This window comes from Telopea speciosissima, chromosome 3 (genome assembly GCF_018873765.1).
Source record: "Telopea speciosissima isolate NSW1024214 ecotype Mountain lineage chromosome 3, Tspe_v1, whole genome shotgun sequence".
Taxonomy (NCBI): Eukaryota; Viridiplantae; Streptophyta; class Magnoliopsida; order Proteales; family Proteaceae; genus Telopea; species Telopea speciosissima.
The window spans coordinates 58,547,003-58,563,971 of NC_057918.1; the positions used below are offsets into that span (position 1 = coordinate 58,547,003).

At 42.9% G+C, this 16,969-nt stretch overlaps 2 protein-coding genes across 2 annotated transcripts; both read right to left on the bottom strand.

Moving 5' to 3' along the window:
* Positions 1 to 13,294: 13,294 nt before the first annotated feature.
* On the bottom strand, positions 13,295 to 15,142 carry LOC122654205 (G-type lectin S-receptor-like serine/threonine-protein kinase At1g11330). Its single transcript, XM_043848195.1, has 5 exons — positions 14,954 to 15,142; positions 14,638 to 14,848; positions 14,165 to 14,402; positions 13,843 to 13,990; positions 13,295 to 13,759 (listed from the first exon to the last, which is right to left on the bottom strand). The coding sequence occupies exons 1-5, from the start codon at positions 15,095 to 15,097 to the stop codon at positions 13,457 to 13,459; spliced, it is 1,044 nt and encodes a 347-aa protein (XP_043704130.1). The 5' UTR covers positions 15,098 to 15,142; the 3' UTR covers positions 13,295 to 13,456.
* A 256-nt stretch (positions 15,143 to 15,398) lies between these two features.
* LOC122655344 (cysteine-rich repeat secretory protein 38-like) lies at positions 15,399 to 16,151 on the bottom strand. Its single transcript, XM_043849546.1, has one exon. It carries the CDS (start codon positions 16,149 to 16,151, stop codon positions 15,399 to 15,401), a length of 753 nt encoding a protein of 250 aa, XP_043705481.1.
* Between the last annotated feature and the right edge of the window lie 818 nt (positions 16,152 to 16,969).

The following is a 16,969-nucleotide window of genomic DNA, read 5'->3' on the forward strand; positions in this document are numbered from 1 at the left end:
ATTTGCGTGCCTAAAAATGCCTAAGTTGGTGTTTTCGGGTTTTTACTGCAATTTGCGTGCCAAAAGGTTGCCGATGTGGCACCGGATGCCATCAACTTAATTTCTGGGCCAAAAGATTACCGATGAGGTATCTGATGGCCTTGTACCAATTTGCGTGCCTAAAAATGCCTAAGTTGGTATTTTTGGGTTTTGCCTCGATTTACGTGCCAAAAGGCTACCGATGTGGCGCCTGATGGCATCACCTTAATTTCTAAGCCAAAAGATTACGGATGAGGTATCTAATGGCCTTGTACCTATTTATGTGCCTAAATGCCTAAGTTGGTGTTTTTGGGTTTTGCCTCGATTTATGTGCCAAAAGGCTGCCGATGTGGCACCTGATGGCATCGCCTTAATTTCTGGGCCAAAAGATTACCGATGAGGTATCTGATGGCCTTGTACCAATTTGCGTGCCTAAAAATGCCTACCTTGGTATTTTTGGGTTTCACCTCGATTTACGGGCTAAAGGTTGTCGATGTGGCACCTGATGGCATCGCTTTAACTTCTGGGCAAAAAGATTACCGATGTGGTATCTTATGGCCTTGTACCAATTTGCGTGCCTAAAAATGCCTAAGTTGGTGTTTTCGGGTTTCGCCTCGATTTGCATGCCAAAAGGCTGCCGATGTGGCGCCTGATGGCCTCACCTTGACTTCTAGGCTGAAAGATTACCGATGTGGTATCTGACAGGCCTTGTACCAGTTTGTGTACCTAAAGGAACCTAGGAAGGGGTTTTTAGGACTTGTCTCGGTTGGCGCACCCAAGGTAGATGATAAAACATCTAAGGGCTTCGCCTCGGTTTGCATGTCTAAATATTTAAATGCTGACCAATAAATAAATAAATGCAATAAATAAGGAAATACAAGATAAGGTGGAACACTTACCGCAGGCAATCGCCCCCAGATGGCACAACAGATGTGGCGAGAGGTGTCCCGCAGGGTCGTCCCAACCGGATACCAGTCTGCCTGAGCATCCGTGTCTGAGGTCCCTAGTAGAGGGCCATGAGATGACTGTCGTGGGCGTCTACGGTAGGCCATGACAACTCAAAAAGCGAAAAAATGCAAAAAACTGGCAGAGTTTCAGATCAAAATGAGATGAGAAATGAGGGGGGGGGACCCCTCCTATATATAGAGGGGTCTGGCTGTGATCACGGCGCCGTGGAGGTCCCCACGGCTCCGCGGTCACCGACACCCCACGGCGTCGTGACCGAGCGGTGCCGCCCAACCATGGTGTCGTGGAGACGCCCCCCGGAGCCGTGGAACCCCAAAAAAAAAAAAAAAAAAAAAAAAAAAAAAAAAGAAAAGATATATACATGGGGAACCCTGAATAAACAAAAAAAGAGAGCCCTAAAATAAAAAATAAGAAAAATATATGTAATAAAAAAAAAATAATGATGTAGCAAAATGCTACCATACTTATGAAACCAATCGAGTCCTCTTGCTCGTAATCAAGATCAATCGAGTCCTCTTGCTCCTAATCAAGATTAGTCGAGTCCTCTGACTCTCAATCAAGGTTTTTATGAGCTCTCTTGCTCACCCTCAAGATTGTTTTCAGTAAAGGATAAGCGGACATAGGCCAGCTTTGGCCAAACCACAGTGAATCTCTGCAATAAAGATTTAGTTTTTCTGGGTTTTCTATTATCGAAGGATTTTATCATGACTGATCGTTTGTTTTAGCAACTCTGCCGCCTTTGAGCAAAACGTCAGCAGTACATGCTCTTGGTGACAAAATTAGTTGGTCTTTTGTCTTCACCCTTCGGCTGTTGGCAAAGGCCTTGGCCAAAGAGGGGCAAATTGTAGACACTGATTTTTGTCACCACCTTTGGCGAGGATGACAACGAGACACGGACAGTGGGCGATGCGTTTTCCCCCTTTCTGGACCCCAAAATACCTGGCCCATGAGCCCAAAAACCTTTTAGAACCCAAAAATAGACCATTTAGGCCCAACACATGAAATAAGGGGGACCACACTGTCCACGACGCCGTGGACAGTGTCCCACGGCACTGTGGAGGTCCCCCATGGCAAGGGTGTACTTTTCCACGCCGCCACTGGGGTTTCCGACGTCAGCAGGCTGACGTCGCCCACGGCGCCATGGAGGGCTTTTCTGGCCCAGACTATGGGGCACCCTCCCCTATAAATAGGAGGGTCCCCCTCCCCTCATTTCATGGTTTTGAAGGGTAGGGAGACCCCCCATAGTGAGGATTTCACCCCCTTATAGGCCTTCTTTCCCTAATTTCCCTTCTTAAGAGTGCTCGATTAAGTGAGGTATTCAAATACGGATAGATCCTTCGATTATCCGTTCGATAATGGAGCGATCCCCATTCTTAGAGTTTGTTGTCTCGTCAGTGCACGGATAACAAGCAAAATCCCCCCATTACAGTCATTATTCTGTCTATTTGCTTACCACAAAGTTACCTAGAAGAGCAGTTACCCTGTCAAAAAGGAATCGGCGTCGATCCATCTGTCCGTCTCCCCTAAACCAAGGGAATATCTTCACACAGGTATAGTTTCTACACTTGCATTAGTCCAATGTAGTTCTTAATGTTTTACCATCTTAATGTATATATTGTAAGTATAAATTGTTACACATGTTCTATAGCCTCAGTATCACACAAGGAGAGAGAATGTTCGTCATCTAGTAGCATCTATAATGGAGAGACTGGCTTCGGCCGGGCAAGACGGGTGCCTAACACCTTCCCATACTTGTAACCTGACCCGGTACCCGAGCCTCTGACCAGACCATATGGAGTCTCGTAGCCCGACTCTGTTCATGACGGATAGGGCTCCACTTATTGGGTCCTAGGCCCTAACCCTAGGTGGCGACTTCACATTTTTTTTAACATGTTTTAATGTACGATCCCAAACCCTTGATGACACCCCTGTACATGAAGACTAATATTCCATGTCGCCAACGAGGCTGAGGAACCCTTGCCACGGCGAGGACCACAGTACTTACATTACCCTTTTGGCCAAAAAGGCTATCGTATCTACGATTTGGAAACCAAGAAAATTTACACTTCCTGGGATGTAATCTTTCATGAAGAAATTTTCCCTTTCTGTGATGTCCCATCCCCCACTCCCACCTCACCAGTTCTCCCTACTCCAATTCCCGATCATTATTCCTCCCCAATTGACATTGGGCTCACCGACACACTAGTAGACTCATTCCCCATTCCATCACCAACCCCACATCCCACATCACCATAGGCTTTGCCACCCAGTAATCCTCCCACTCCCCGTCCTACCCGCACTCATCGTTCACCGACCTATCTATAGGATTATCAGTGTAATATGGTCTCCACAGCTGTTCCTGCTTCATCGGAACCTCGTCCAAGTATTCCTCACCCCATCTCCAATTTTTTTATCTTACACTAATTTATCACCCCAGTGTCGTGCTTTCCTCTCTTCTGTAGACTCTATTGTTGAGCCCACCAATTTTGAACAAGCTGTCCAAGATCCCAAATGGCAAGATGCTATGGCTGCGAAGATTGCCGCTCTTGAGAAAATCAAACTTGGTCAATCACTACATTACTACCTAATAAGACTACTGTTGGATGCAAATGGATTTATCGAGTGAAATTTTGATTGGATGGCACAATCGAACGCTACAAGGCCCACCTTGTTGCTAAGGGCTACAACCAAATAGAGGGTCTCGATTACCATGAGACCTTTGCTCCGGTCACCAAGCACACCACTGTTCGTTGTCTCCTTGCTGTCGCATCTATCAAACGCTGGTCTCTTCATCAATTAGATGTGACCAATGCTTTCCTGCATGGAGATCTCCATGAAGAGGTATACATGACCCTTCCACCTGGCTACTGCAAGAAAGGGGACCGTCGAGTCTGTCAATTGCAAAAGTCTTTGTATGGTCTAAAGCAAGCTGGTCGCCAATGGTTTGCCAAACTCACTGATGCCTTAAATCAAGCTGGCTTTCTACAATCTACAATCGATGATTCCTTATTTACCAAGCATACAGGATGTGGTTCAGCCTTTGTTCTTGTCTATGTTGATGACTTGGTCATCACAGGGAATGATATGGCCGAAATTGACTCTATCAAACGGCATTTGGGTACTATCTTCCACATCAAGGACTTAGGACCACTGCAATATTTCCTTGGCGTAGAAGTTTCGTGGAACGACGATGGCATCTTTCTCTGTCAACACAAATATACATTGGACATATTAAATGATATGGGCATGTTAGGTTGTCGTCCTTCTCCCACACCTATGGAGCAGCATCTCAAACTCAACCTCGATGATGGTGATTTATCGCCGCCTCATTGATCGCCTCATCTACCTCACTTTTACACGCCCAGATGTCACCTACAGTGTCCAGGTGCTAAGCCAATTCATGCAGACTCCATGCACTCCTCATTATGAAGCTGCCCTCCGTGTATTGCGCTACCTTAAGCAAAGTCCTGGCCACAGCATTTTCTTTCCCTCCACCAGTTTACTACAGCTTCACGCCTTTTCTGATATTGTGTTCTTCTCGGTAACAGCCCCATTTCATGGCGTTCAAAGAAACAAACAACTGTCTCTCAGTCTTCGGCTGAATCTGAGTACCGAGCCATAGCCCATGCTTCATGTGAAGTGCAATGGCTCTTATATCTACTTGCAGACCTGGGTATACCCCAAACTGAACCCGCCAACCTTTATTGCGAAAAACAAAGCTGCACTCCACATTGCGGCCAATCCAGTTTCACGAACGTACTAAACATATTGAATTGGATTCTCACTTTGTTCGTGAGAAAATCCAGCGTGGTCTTATCCGCACTGCTCATATACATACAACTCGACAATTGGCTGATGTCTTCACAAAGCCCCTTGGACAGAATCAGTTTCAAAATCTCATTGCCAAGTTGGGTGGGTTTCAACTCTATCAACCCACTCCAACTTGAGGGGGGGGGGTATTGGAAATTATTTGATTTCCACGATCTCAGCAACCACATCCCTTGATCTAATCCTATATATTAGCTATAGCTGTAATCCTTATCCCATTCTCTTATAATCAGCTGTATCTTACCTTGTATACCCCTAACTCCTAACAATCAGCATTGACTAAGGATTCCATTAGCTTAAATCAAGGAATTGATCATGTACACCTCTGGCTATAAAAGCCACCATGTATAATCAATTCATGACAAGGAAAACAATCATTTTTCCCATACATTCTCTTGTTTTTTATGAATTAGTTTTTCAAAAAAATCTCCACCATTTAGAGAGAGTGGTATTAGATTGAGAATTTGAAATGAATTTAGCAGCAAGTTCAGTAGAAAAATTTCTTGACTTTGAAATAATGCATTTCCAGAGATTTCTTTGTTGAGTCAAAGTTTAAAGGTACACAATTTGACATTGTGAGACTATATCTTATGAAGTTGTAATATCCTTCATAATTTAATTTGTTTTAGTAGATTATTCCACTTAAACTAAATTTGAACCATATTATCGAGATAGTATACGTACTGAAGAAATTCAAAATCAATTCAATACGGCCGATTTGAAGTTATGAAAATTATTCAATTTCAATTTATAAATATTTTATTATAAATCAAACTGAAATCAAACAAAAAAAAATGAAACCAAACCAATTGACACCCTTACATTTAAAAAAGGAAACCCCACATGAGTGGTGGGACTCAATCTCCGCTATCAACATTGAGTTCAGTGCCAAAATGTACATTTTACTAACAATTGGTGACACCTAGATTTTCCCATGATTATCAGGATCGTCTCTAGGGAGCCCAGCACCCAAGGCGTGCCCAAGGGGCATCCAGCAGTTGAGCTGTGCCGCACACATCTCGGCACATGCCTAGGGATGTGAGTAGCACAGCCCAATGGCTGGCTGCACCCTGGGCGTGCTGGGCTCCCTGGAGACTAGCTAAATTCTGATTAGATCACCATCCATTGATTTTTTCCCTGGGATGAATCAACCATGACTGAGGCGATCATTTTCCATTCTAAAAGAGGTTTTACTGACTTGACCTGATAAGGTGGACATTGGATGGGCTGGGCTTGGTGGAGAAGTGGCTCCAAACCCAACCGATAGGTCTAGGAGGGTAGGCCCAGTCCTAGCCCAACCAATAATCAGGTTCGGGATGGGCTTTGGTGGAAATTTGGGTTTACTCAATGACTTGTGGGCCATCTCAATTAAATCAAAAAATGAATTTTATTTAGGGCTGCAAAAGGGTCGGGTTGGGCCAAGCGTTTTAAAACCCCAGCCCAACCCTGAGTCTCCTTAGTTGGGTCAAGGTCTGGCCCGATCCTCACTCAGGGTCAGCAAAATCCAATCCACCCGCTCTCAGGGTCAAGCTGGGCTGAGTTTCATTGGCCCTGACCATGTGGGGAAGGGAGATGCAGGGGATGGCTAGGCTGGGAAGAAGAAGAAGAAAAAAGAAGAGGAAGAGGAAGAAGAAGGAAAAGGAAAAAAGAAGACAGGGTTGGGTTGAGCCGGGCCAGGCTCAGCCCGAAGCCTCAAACTTAGACCAGCCCGGCCCTGACTTAGGGCCAAAAATTCCCAACCTGACCCGCACTCAGGGCCAAGATATCTCAACCCAGGCCTTGTTCGGGCTCTGGGCATGCCAAGGCGGGCTCGGGTCATTAGGGCCAAACTTGAACCCCTAATTTTATTTATATTAATATCAACAGTGAAAACAACCACCCAATAACAAATTCAATTGCATGAGACCAACGTAGAGTCTAAAACTTTAGGGAGGAATTTTCACCCAAAAAATAAATCTTTAGGGAAGAATAATATTTCTTTTATGTTCTTAAATGAGAACCAATCTTACTACATAAACTCGAGAACATGAAATAAATGACCTATTATTTTAGGGATTTTCTTATTGACACTCCTCAAGGTGTCAAATAATTTGTACTCTTACTTTTTTTATTCTTTTAATATAATATACAATTTTTTCCAATAAGGATAAAGATTGTCCTTCAGCCATGGTGAATGAAAACTCAGTCCATAGAAAAATGAAGAGAGAAATAAAAATGAAAATATGAAATTGTTGAGATGTGTTACCCGATATTATAAGGGTATTTTGGGTTTTTTATTTATGCTTTATTTATGTACTTTTGAACAAGGGTAGGATTGTAATTTGGGCTGTGACACTGTTCACGTGAACAGTGTCATGAATAGTATCATGAACAGTGTTTCCCTTTGTAATCTCTTTTATTAATATTATTATAAATAGAGAGCTTGACTGATCTCATTGATCATTCAAGCCAGTCACGAAATTCCTATTTTGTTAACATGGCATCAGAGCCAAATACACTTTGATCTAGGTTTTCAAAACCCACCTCCCTCCCTTCGATTTTTTTCTCCTTCCCTCCATCGAGCTTCTTCCCTTCTTCTTTCTTCCTTTCTTTTGGTTCTTCTTCTCCCATTAGGGCAGCACTACCGAGGTGATCGTAATGATCTAGCTGCTGCCCCAATATACCTCCTTTTTATGCCTCTTTTTGGATCGAGTGGAGTCAAGCACTGTCTGCGATTTGAAGATTCCTATTTTTTTGGAGATCAGGCCTCTACATCTTTTGCTGCATCTTCTATTGTGGGATCTTTATTTGATATTGTTCTCAGCCCCTATTCACTTCATCGATTGGTTGAAGACCCCAGACCCCTTATCGATCTCTCTTCTCGGGTTTTTTCAAAACCCTGGCATTAATCGATCTTGGGGTTGGGCTCTTGGTTCTCTGTGCATCTGATTGGCACCCTTGCTACCTTCATTCGACATCATTCCCAGCCTACATATCGAGATTTTTGCTCCAATACAGCCCTTTTCTATTGGGGGTCGATTCTAGAATTTTTTAGATATTTTTGGTTGTTTGTTGCTTCATTGAAGATTGGTTACTTGCAATGACGGTTCGGATTCTTCTTCGCCTCTTCTGGCATTGATGGCCAGCCCCGGACTGATTTTCTTCCCCTTGCTGCCCCAATCAAACTTGATGGCTCCAACTACCTGAAGTGGTCTTTGTCTACCTATTTGGCAGTAGCTGGCCGTGGCCTCACTGGCCATCTTCTTGGGACAACAACTAAACCAGTGGAAAAGGGTTCTCAGCTCAACAAGTGGTTATCGAATGATGCGATGGTGATGTCCTACTTGATCCATTTTATGCAAGGGGATATCTCAGACAATTTTCTTCTACTGGACACTGTCCATACTATCTGGAATGGTGCCAAAGAGACTTATGGTCGCACGGGGAATGATGCACAGGTCTATGAGATTAGAAAGAAGGCTAATGTCACTACCCAACAGGAGCTCTCTGTCTCCAAATACTATGCTGCCCTCAAGAACATGTGGCAGCAATTGGATCATTACTCCGACTATCAGCCCTCTACTGCTACTGATCTGGCTGCCTATCGCAAACACGTTGACAAAATACGTGTCTATGATTTTTTGGCTAGACTAAATATGGAGTTTGATCCTATTCGGGTGCAAGTACTTGGGCAGTCCCCTTTTCCATCCCTAGAACAGGCCTTTGCCTTGGTTCATAATGAGGAATCTCGTCGGGCTGCTATGCTGCATTCCTCTACTGTTGATCGCTCCGCCTTGCAAGTTGCTTCTAGTACTCCTTCTCTTACCACTACTGAAGGTGGTACTGCTGTCCCTAAAGGTCCTGTCAAGTGTGAATACTGCAACAGACTCTATCATACTAAGGCTCAATGCTGGAAGTTCCATGGGAAGCCTGCTGATTTTGAGGAAAAGAAAGCCCATGGGAGTTTAAGCCCAAGGCTCATATGGCTAATTCTCCTACTCCTGCTGTTGCTGCCCCTTCATCTGACATGGGGCTTACTCAGGATGAACTCCTAGCTTTCCGTCGCATGCTATAGGCCTCTTCTGTTGCCTCCACTACGACATCTACACCTGTTGCCCCTCCTGGTTCTAATTTTGCCTCAGGTACTCCAGTCAGGATAGTCTGTGTGCATCGGCTGTATCCGGTCCTTGGATTATAGATTACGTGCCACTTGACCACATGACTGGTTCCTCCCATGTATTTCATCTTTATTCTCCATCTTCTGGCAAAGACAGTGTCCATTCCCTTTCTCCTATTAATGGGAAGGGTTCCATACGCTGCTCCCCTACCCTTTCATTAAAATCTATTTTGCATGTTCCGTCCTTTTCTACTAACCTTCTCTCTATTAGTAGTCTAACTAGAGATCTGCACTACAAACTGACTTTTTTCCCTTCTCATTGTGTCATACAGGATCTGGAGACGGGGCGTACAATTGGGGGTGGTAAAATGCTGGGTGGTCTCTACTTACTTGACCCGGGTCAGCCTTCTACTTTGCATTCGGCTTCCTCTACAGCTCATCATTTGCAGTCCACCTCGTCCCCTGACCTTCATCTCTGGCACTGCCGACTTGGTCATCCATCCCTTAGTACTTTGTCTCTTTTGTTTCCGAGCTTGATTAAGCATTGTAATAGGAATGAGTTTTTATGTGAGGCTTGTGTTTTGGCCAAACAGACTCATTCCAGTTATTCTTCATTAAATAAAAGAAGTGAGTTTCCTTTTACTTTGGTTCATTCTGATGTGTGGGGCCCTGCCCGTTGTACTTCCCTTTCTGGTCATCGATGGTTTGTCTCGTTTATTGATTGTTATACTCATGCCACTTGGGTGTACATGATGAGCCATAAAAGTGAGGTCTTCCGCTGTTTTCAGTTATTTCATCGTATGGTTCAGACCCAATTCAATGCCACCTTGCGCATTTTACGCAGTGATAATGGTAGAGAGTACATGGAGGGTCAGTTCCAACTTTATTTGGCTGCACATGGTATTGTCCATCAGACCAGCTGTGTTGACACACCTGCCCAGAATGGGGTTGCTGAAAGGAAAAATAGACATCTCCTTGAGGTAGCCCGGGCCATTATGTTTGCACGGCAGGTTCCTTCTCACTACTGGGGTGATGCCATTCTTACCGCTGCTTATCTCATCAACAGTGTGCCTACCCGTGTCCTTGATGGTCGTTCCCCCGTTGATCTCCTCCAGGGTTCCTCCTCCTTTGTGGTTCCCCCCAAAGTTTTTGGTTGTGTTGGCTATGTCCACAATCATCATCCTCATGGGAAATTTGCTCCACGGAGCATTCGGTGTATTTTTCTGGGCTATTCTGTGACCCAGAAAGGATACAAATGTTACCATCCACCTTCTCGTCGTACTTTTATCTCCATGGATATTGTCTTCCATGAGTCCTTGTCATATTATTCCCAGACACCTCTTCAGGGGGAGCAGGATCAGGGTTTTGAAGATGTGTCTGCTATTCTTCCTGCTTCTATTCAGGGGGAGCCCTCTGTAACTTCAGCTCCTATAGTGGCTCCTATTCAGGGGGAGCGTAGACCAGTCAGTCAAATCCCTGTTGATAAGGTATATACCCGGGAGGGCACAGGACAAGTTGAGACTACCACCACCACCATACCACCTCCACAATCGTCTGCACTTGATCCAGATCCAGATCCTACTACATCATCTGGTAAGGATCCTTCCCTTGACTTACCTATCGCTGTTCGTAAAGGCGTTAGGTCATGCACCCAACACCCCATCTCCAATGTTGTTTCCTATGATGCTTTATCTCCTTCCTATCGTGCATTTGTTTCTTCTCTTTCCTCTGTTTCTATTCCTCAAAAATGGCAGGAGGCGATTGCAGATCCAAAGTGGAAAGCAGCCATGATGGAAGAAATGACGGTCTTACTTAAAAATGAGACATGGGAGCTAGTTGTTCTTCCTTCGGGTAAGAAACCAGTCGGGTGCAAATGGGTATTTGTTGTCAAGCAGAAGCCAGATGGAACAGTGGATAGATATAAAGCCAGGCTTGTGGCCAGAGGCTTCACTCAGACTTATGGGATCGACTACCAGGAGACATTTGCCCCTGTTGCAAAGTTGAACACTGTCCGGGTCTTACTGTCTTGTGCTGTCAACTTTGGCTGGGACCTACAGCAGTTGGATGTAAAAAATGCATTTCTTCATGGGGAGTTGGAAGAGGAGGTTTATATGGATGTTCCTCCGGGTTTTTCCTCTGACAAGACCCATGGGAAAGTTTGTAGGCTCAAAAGGGCACTCTATGGGTTGAAGCAATCTCCACGGGCATGGTTTGGTAGGTTTCATAAAGCCATGGTCTCCTTTGGATACAAACAGAGTCATGCTGATCACACTCTGTTCATCAAGCGAAAGGGAGAAAAGGTCACTCTTCTCATAGTTTATGTTGATGACATAGTTGTGACTGGTAATGATACAGATGAAGTTTCTCACCTGAAGGCTTTCTTGGGACGGGAATTTGACATAAAAGATCTAGGACAGCTAAGATATTTTCTTGGGATTGAAGTTGCCCGTTCTCCAAAAGGCATCTTTCTCTCCCAGAGAAAGTATGTTCTAGATTTACTATCAGAGACTGGTTTGCTTGGTTGTCATCCTTGTGACACTCCCTTGGAAGCTACTACCTGTCTGCAAGAGAAGGATGGTGAACCTATTGATAAGGGCAGATATCAACGATTGGTGGGCAAGCTAATTTATCTCTCCCACACCAGACCAGATATTGCCATTGCTGTGAGTCTTGTGAGCCAGTTCATGCATGATCCTTATTCCACTCACATGGCTGCTGTTCTTTGTATTCTCCATTACTTGAAGTCAGCTCCAGGAAAGGGGATCCTTTTGTCTCCTCATGACCATCTTCGCATTGAGGCTTACACAGATCTTGCCGGGGTGGTAACCCGACAGAAATCTACTTCCGGCTATTGTACTTTTGTTGGAGGAAATCTAGTCACATGGCGGAGTAAAAAGCAAAATGTTGTGGCAAGATCTAGTTGAAGCTGAATTCCGTGCTATGGCCCAGGGCATATGTGAGTTACTATGGCTTCGAGTTTACTCCTTGATATTCGTGGTTCGTTCATCTTCCAATGATGTTGTCTTGTGACAACAAAGCAGCAATTAGCATTGCCCACAATCCAATGCAGCATGACCGTACCAAACATGTGGAGATTGACAGACACTTCATCAAGGAGAAGTTAGAGAGTGGGCAGATTTGTATTCCTTTTGTGAAGTCTGGAGATCAACTGGCTGATGTCTTCACCAAAGGGTTGAGTGGGAAGTTGTTTTATCCTAGTCTAGTCAAGTTGGGCATGTGTGATATCTATGCCACAACTTGAGGGGGAGTGTTGAGATGTGTTACCCGATATTATAAGGGTATTTTGGGTTTTTTATTTATGCTTTATTTATGTACTTTTGAACAAGGGTAGGATTGTAATTTGGGTTGTGACACTGTTCACGTGAACAGTATCGTGAATAGTATCGTGAACAGTGTTTTCCTTTGTAATATCTTTTATTATTATTATTATAAATAGAGAGCTTGACTGATCTCATTGATCATTCAAACCATTCACGAAATTCCTGTTTTGTTAACAGAAATGATATCTTTTGTAATTTTGATTAATTTCATTTTTTTGTCTTGACTAGTGAGATGGGTATGAGGTCCACTATCATGTATGTCTTTTTTTTCTTTTTTTTTTGGGTACTACCACATGGTCAGTGATAAAGCATTAAATCTCTTTTCTCATAAATAGAAAGAAGGTTGGAAGAAGCTTATGGGCTTGATAGACCTCAAGGGCACCCATGAGACTGACAGAATCCATGAAAACAAATGGTCATGGCCAGCAGTTCAAATGCAAAATCAAATTTACAGCTTCAAAAAGTGCTTTAGAGCTTGGTGTAAGTCATGTTTGGAGGATTGCTTCTCCTCAGGATACCAACAGTTCAACAGAGGACATAGCAATCACCAGGTTGAGGATCCATTTGGTTGCAAGAATTCCAAATTATTCCATCCTAGGTAGAGAGATGAAGCAGAGAGTCCAGTCTCTAGAATTCGTGTGAGCTGCCCAGATGGCATCTACCATGTGGGACTCACTCATGGTGGATGCCATCTGGGCGGCTCACACCCGTTCTCGTACATTCTCATACGAAAATGGGATCCCGCCTCAATTCAGCCTAACCTGACAATGAAACATATCTTGCAACACTGGAAATCCAGATCCTTAATTTTGAACAATATGGCTCCAAATTCAGAGCAAAAAAGAGACTCACAAGTTTACTCTGGTTACCCTTCATTACATCTACAACTGTTCAAACTTACATTTTTTTTTTCTATTTACAGTTAAACTGGAGCATCTGATCTGAAACTTGGAGAAGTAATCCAAATCTAATACAGAAGATCTCAAACACAATCATATATGTGCAGTTTTCACCCCAAAAAAATCATATATGTGCAGTATGCAGGATCTGCTGGCACTTCAATCATAGGCCTTTCTGTACTCTATTACGTCTAAATGCCTTCAGAATTATTCATTTTAACTCTAAAATTCACAATAGGATTCTTGGCATCAAACATTGGAAACCTCCACCCCATAGGGAAGTAGAACCAGACTCTCCACCCTTGCTCTCACCGAACTGTGAGAGTAGAAATATTAAGTGCATTTACAGAACAAATGACAGTGGAAGATTGATCAGTTTGGTGGGCTCCTCTTCCTAGAGAAAATGCAGGTTCTTTAGGCTGAGGAAGATCTCCAGAATCGCTTTCTAGCATAACAATGACATTTGACATGGTGGGTCTATCTGTGGCGTCTCGTTGAACACACAAAAGCCCAATCTGGATGCATTTTAATACTTCTGGTCTTGGGCAAGAGCTGATCAACAACGGGTCTACAAAATCCGAGGTTTTGCCTTCATCCCATAGTCTCCATACCTGTGTAATAGACATCTAATGACTTACAAACTCACTTCCTAGTTTCAACTTTTAAATAAAATTCCTATTAACAAAAATCTTACATATGCCAAGAGGGTTTGACCATGCTCCTTAAGGTAGCTGCTGTTTCTCTTCCCACTTATGATCTCAAGCAAGATAACACCAAAGCTGAAAACATCAGACTTCACAGAAAATATCCCCTCCATTGCATATTCTGGAGACATATATCCACTGTTTGAGATGGACAATTTGAAGTGAGATCGCAGCATTGAAAATCCATCAGTTTGTCTTGAATTATTAATTAGGTGATCAGCATGCTAGATCATATGGTTTTCTTCAATTTTCTGTTCGAATCAAACTACCAATCTTAAGTGAATGGTTAAGAGTAAACAGGATAAGACTTACTAGGTTCCCACAACTCGTTTAGTGTTAGCAGTGTTTTGATCTTCGCAAAAGATCCTTGCCATGCCAAAATCTGAAATCTTTGCAGTCATCTCTTTATCCAACAACACATTGCTAGGTTTGAGATCTCTATGAATGATCTTGAGCCGTGAGTCCTCATGGAGATACCCAAGTCCACGGGCAATTCCATCGACGATGTTATATCTTGTTCTCCAATCAAGTTGTGAGCGCCTTATGGGATCTATATGATAGAAGAATGAAAATAACATGCATCACGTCCTACTTAAAAATTAAGTCCATATCCAAATCTGGATGTGTCTCAAGAAAAATTCAGGGTGTGATTAGGCCCTGCATGTGCTCTGTAGAAATGTTTTCTGGGGAAAAGAGCTTAAGTAAACATAATCTGGCAGATAATTATTTGTGAGACAATCACTATATAAATCTAGTTAAAAGAAGAAGGGAAAAGAGGGCCAAACCAAAGATAAAAAAATCAAGGCTGATGTTAGGCATGAACTCATAGATGAGCAGTTTTTCCTCTCCTTCTAAACCACAACCAAGGAGTCTCACAAGGTTCCGGTGTTGAAGCTTTGCAATTAGTATAACTTCATTCTTGAACTCCTTTAAACCTTGCCATGACCTCCTTGAAAGCCTTTTGACTGCTATTTCCTTTCCATCTGGTAAAGTGCCCTATGAGTTTCCTTCACACTTGATTTGTTAGTATAATATCAAAGGCCTAAAGAGCCACAGAAAACCAACCCTGTTTTCAAATTGAAGATGTGTTGTTTTCATTACCTTATAAACAGTTCCAAACCCACCCTGTCCAATCTTGTTAGTATCTGAGAAGTTGTCTGTGGCAATTTTTATTGCATCAAAATCAATCAAGGGCAACTCTGATACATTGATTTGGTTCTGTTGTAGACTGGTCTTCTCTTTCATTTTCTCATCTACAAAAATATTGTGTAGTCAATTTTAATTGCTGATATCTTGGAAGGATTTTCTTCTATAGTGTGAACAACTAAGATATACTTACCTCTTTGTCTTCCCTTCCTTCTCCACAGGTAGTAGGCATAGGCACCAGTAAGAAGAACAAGTACAGGTACTGCTACACTAGTGATAATTATAATCAGCCTTCTGCTCCTTCCTTTAGAAAAAGAAAAACAAAAAAATAAAAGAGGCCTATTTCAATTGCAATCCATAAGGCAAAGGGTTTCAAGTAAATGAACATTAGAGATCTGAATTACTTACCATTTGAAGTTAAAACTTGAAACATTAAATCACAACTTGAATCAAGAATCATTCCTCCTTGACGTGTAGAGCAATAACCTTCGAGGTCTCCCATGGCATTTCGAAGGCAATTTTCACAGTCACCACGAGATATATCCCAAGTACACTGAGCCCGACCAACTACTTTGCCGATTCCTGAGGCGCTAGCATCTCTAATGGCAAACATAGGATCAGAATTCAGAGAGGCAACCTGACTAATAAGTTCATTCAGTAAACCATTCAAAATCTGGGAGAACTTATATGGGTTCGATACGTTTCGCTGTTGATCATTCCAGGGAGGATACTTTCCAGCATAAACCATCACAGAGAAGAAATTCTGGTAAGAATAGCGCAATTGGCAATATTCGTACCAGATAATCGCATCTTCCTTCATAGGACACGAAGATAGGATTTCTCGACTTGCATTCTCCATACAGTTCTGGCAAACATCGCGGGTGACATCGCCTCTACAGAGCGCAAGCCCATAGACGTGGTCCGTGCCGTTGCCCACTGAAGTGTTATAGAAACCACCTGAGACAGAGGTGTTCGAAGAAAGGTACAAGAGAAGTAGCTTAAGGTTAGATTCAAATGTGCTGTTCTGTTTATATTGGGCTGGATTTGTGCAAAAGGAAAGAAGTGGATCTGCTGAACAAGAACCATTAATGGTGATTACAAGTAGGCACGAAAGAAATAAGAGCAGATTTGGAGGTGAATCTTTGACAGACATGATCTAAGAGGGAGAGAGAGGGAGAGAGTAATTGTAAAAGTTGAAACTTAAAAGAGACTCTAAACTAGAAAGAGATTCAGAACAGAGGTGAGACAGCCGCACATGTTCGAGGTTTTCTTTAACTGCTTGTTGACACGTTTGCTGATGTTTTCCATTATACCAAAGAAGAAGACCGCTAGGGAATTTCCTTGTTTGCATTGTTGAAGACTTGAAGAGTTGAAGATATGGACGGGATGAAAACCAAGGTCAGATTGGTCCCTAGGGAAAGAAATGTAAAGACAAACTAAGCGAAAAGGGATATATATGACCAGATATAACTTATGGGAAAAAGTCTGGGCAGGCGTAGCTTTCTCTCTCTCCCTGCTAGTTTACAAAAACTGTAACATATTCTATGAACCTGATCACCTACCCCATGTATACACTTCATCTTTGATTAAAAAGTGATGGCATAATCTTTATGCTATTTCACTCTTAATGGCATATTCCCTTCCATACACACTTATTCATAGCACATGAAGGAGTTAAAAAATTATCCTCACAGGTTCTCTGCCCGGTACAATACTCTAGTGCCTCTAATAAAAAGGGGATGGACCTCACCCAGGCAGTGTGTTCGGGCAGGGGGTAAGATGATCATTTTTGTCACCCCTATGAGAGGAATCGAATGAACTGTACCGGTCAAAGAACTTGAGAGGATCTTTATGAAACAAAATAACATGTGTCATCATCTGATGCGGTTGACACATTATCGCCAAAGAGAAATAATTTTAGAAATGGACAAAATATTAGGGAAATGGTTACCGTAAACTGGCACCATCTGT

What these genes read in the sequence shown, in the direction of transcription:
- LOC122654205 (XM_043848195.1), bottom strand. Translation starts at nt 15,097, where the DNA reads ATGAAAGAGAAGACCAGTCTACAACAGAACCAAATCAATGTATCAGAG. An exon ending in CCTTGATTTTTTTATCTTTG is followed by an intron (nt 14,403 to 14,637) that starts GTTTGGCCCTCT and finishes TCTATCATATAG; the next exon opens with ATCCCATAAGGCGCTCACAA. An exon ending in AAACGAGTTGTGGGAACCTA is followed by an intron (nt 13,991 to 14,164) that starts GTAAGTCTTATC and finishes CATCTCAAACAG; the next exon opens with TGGATATATGTCTCCAGAAT.
- LOC122655344 (XM_043849546.1), bottom strand. Translation starts at nt 16,151, where the DNA reads ATGTCTGTCAAAGATTCACCTCCAAATCTGCTCTTATTTCTTTCGTGC.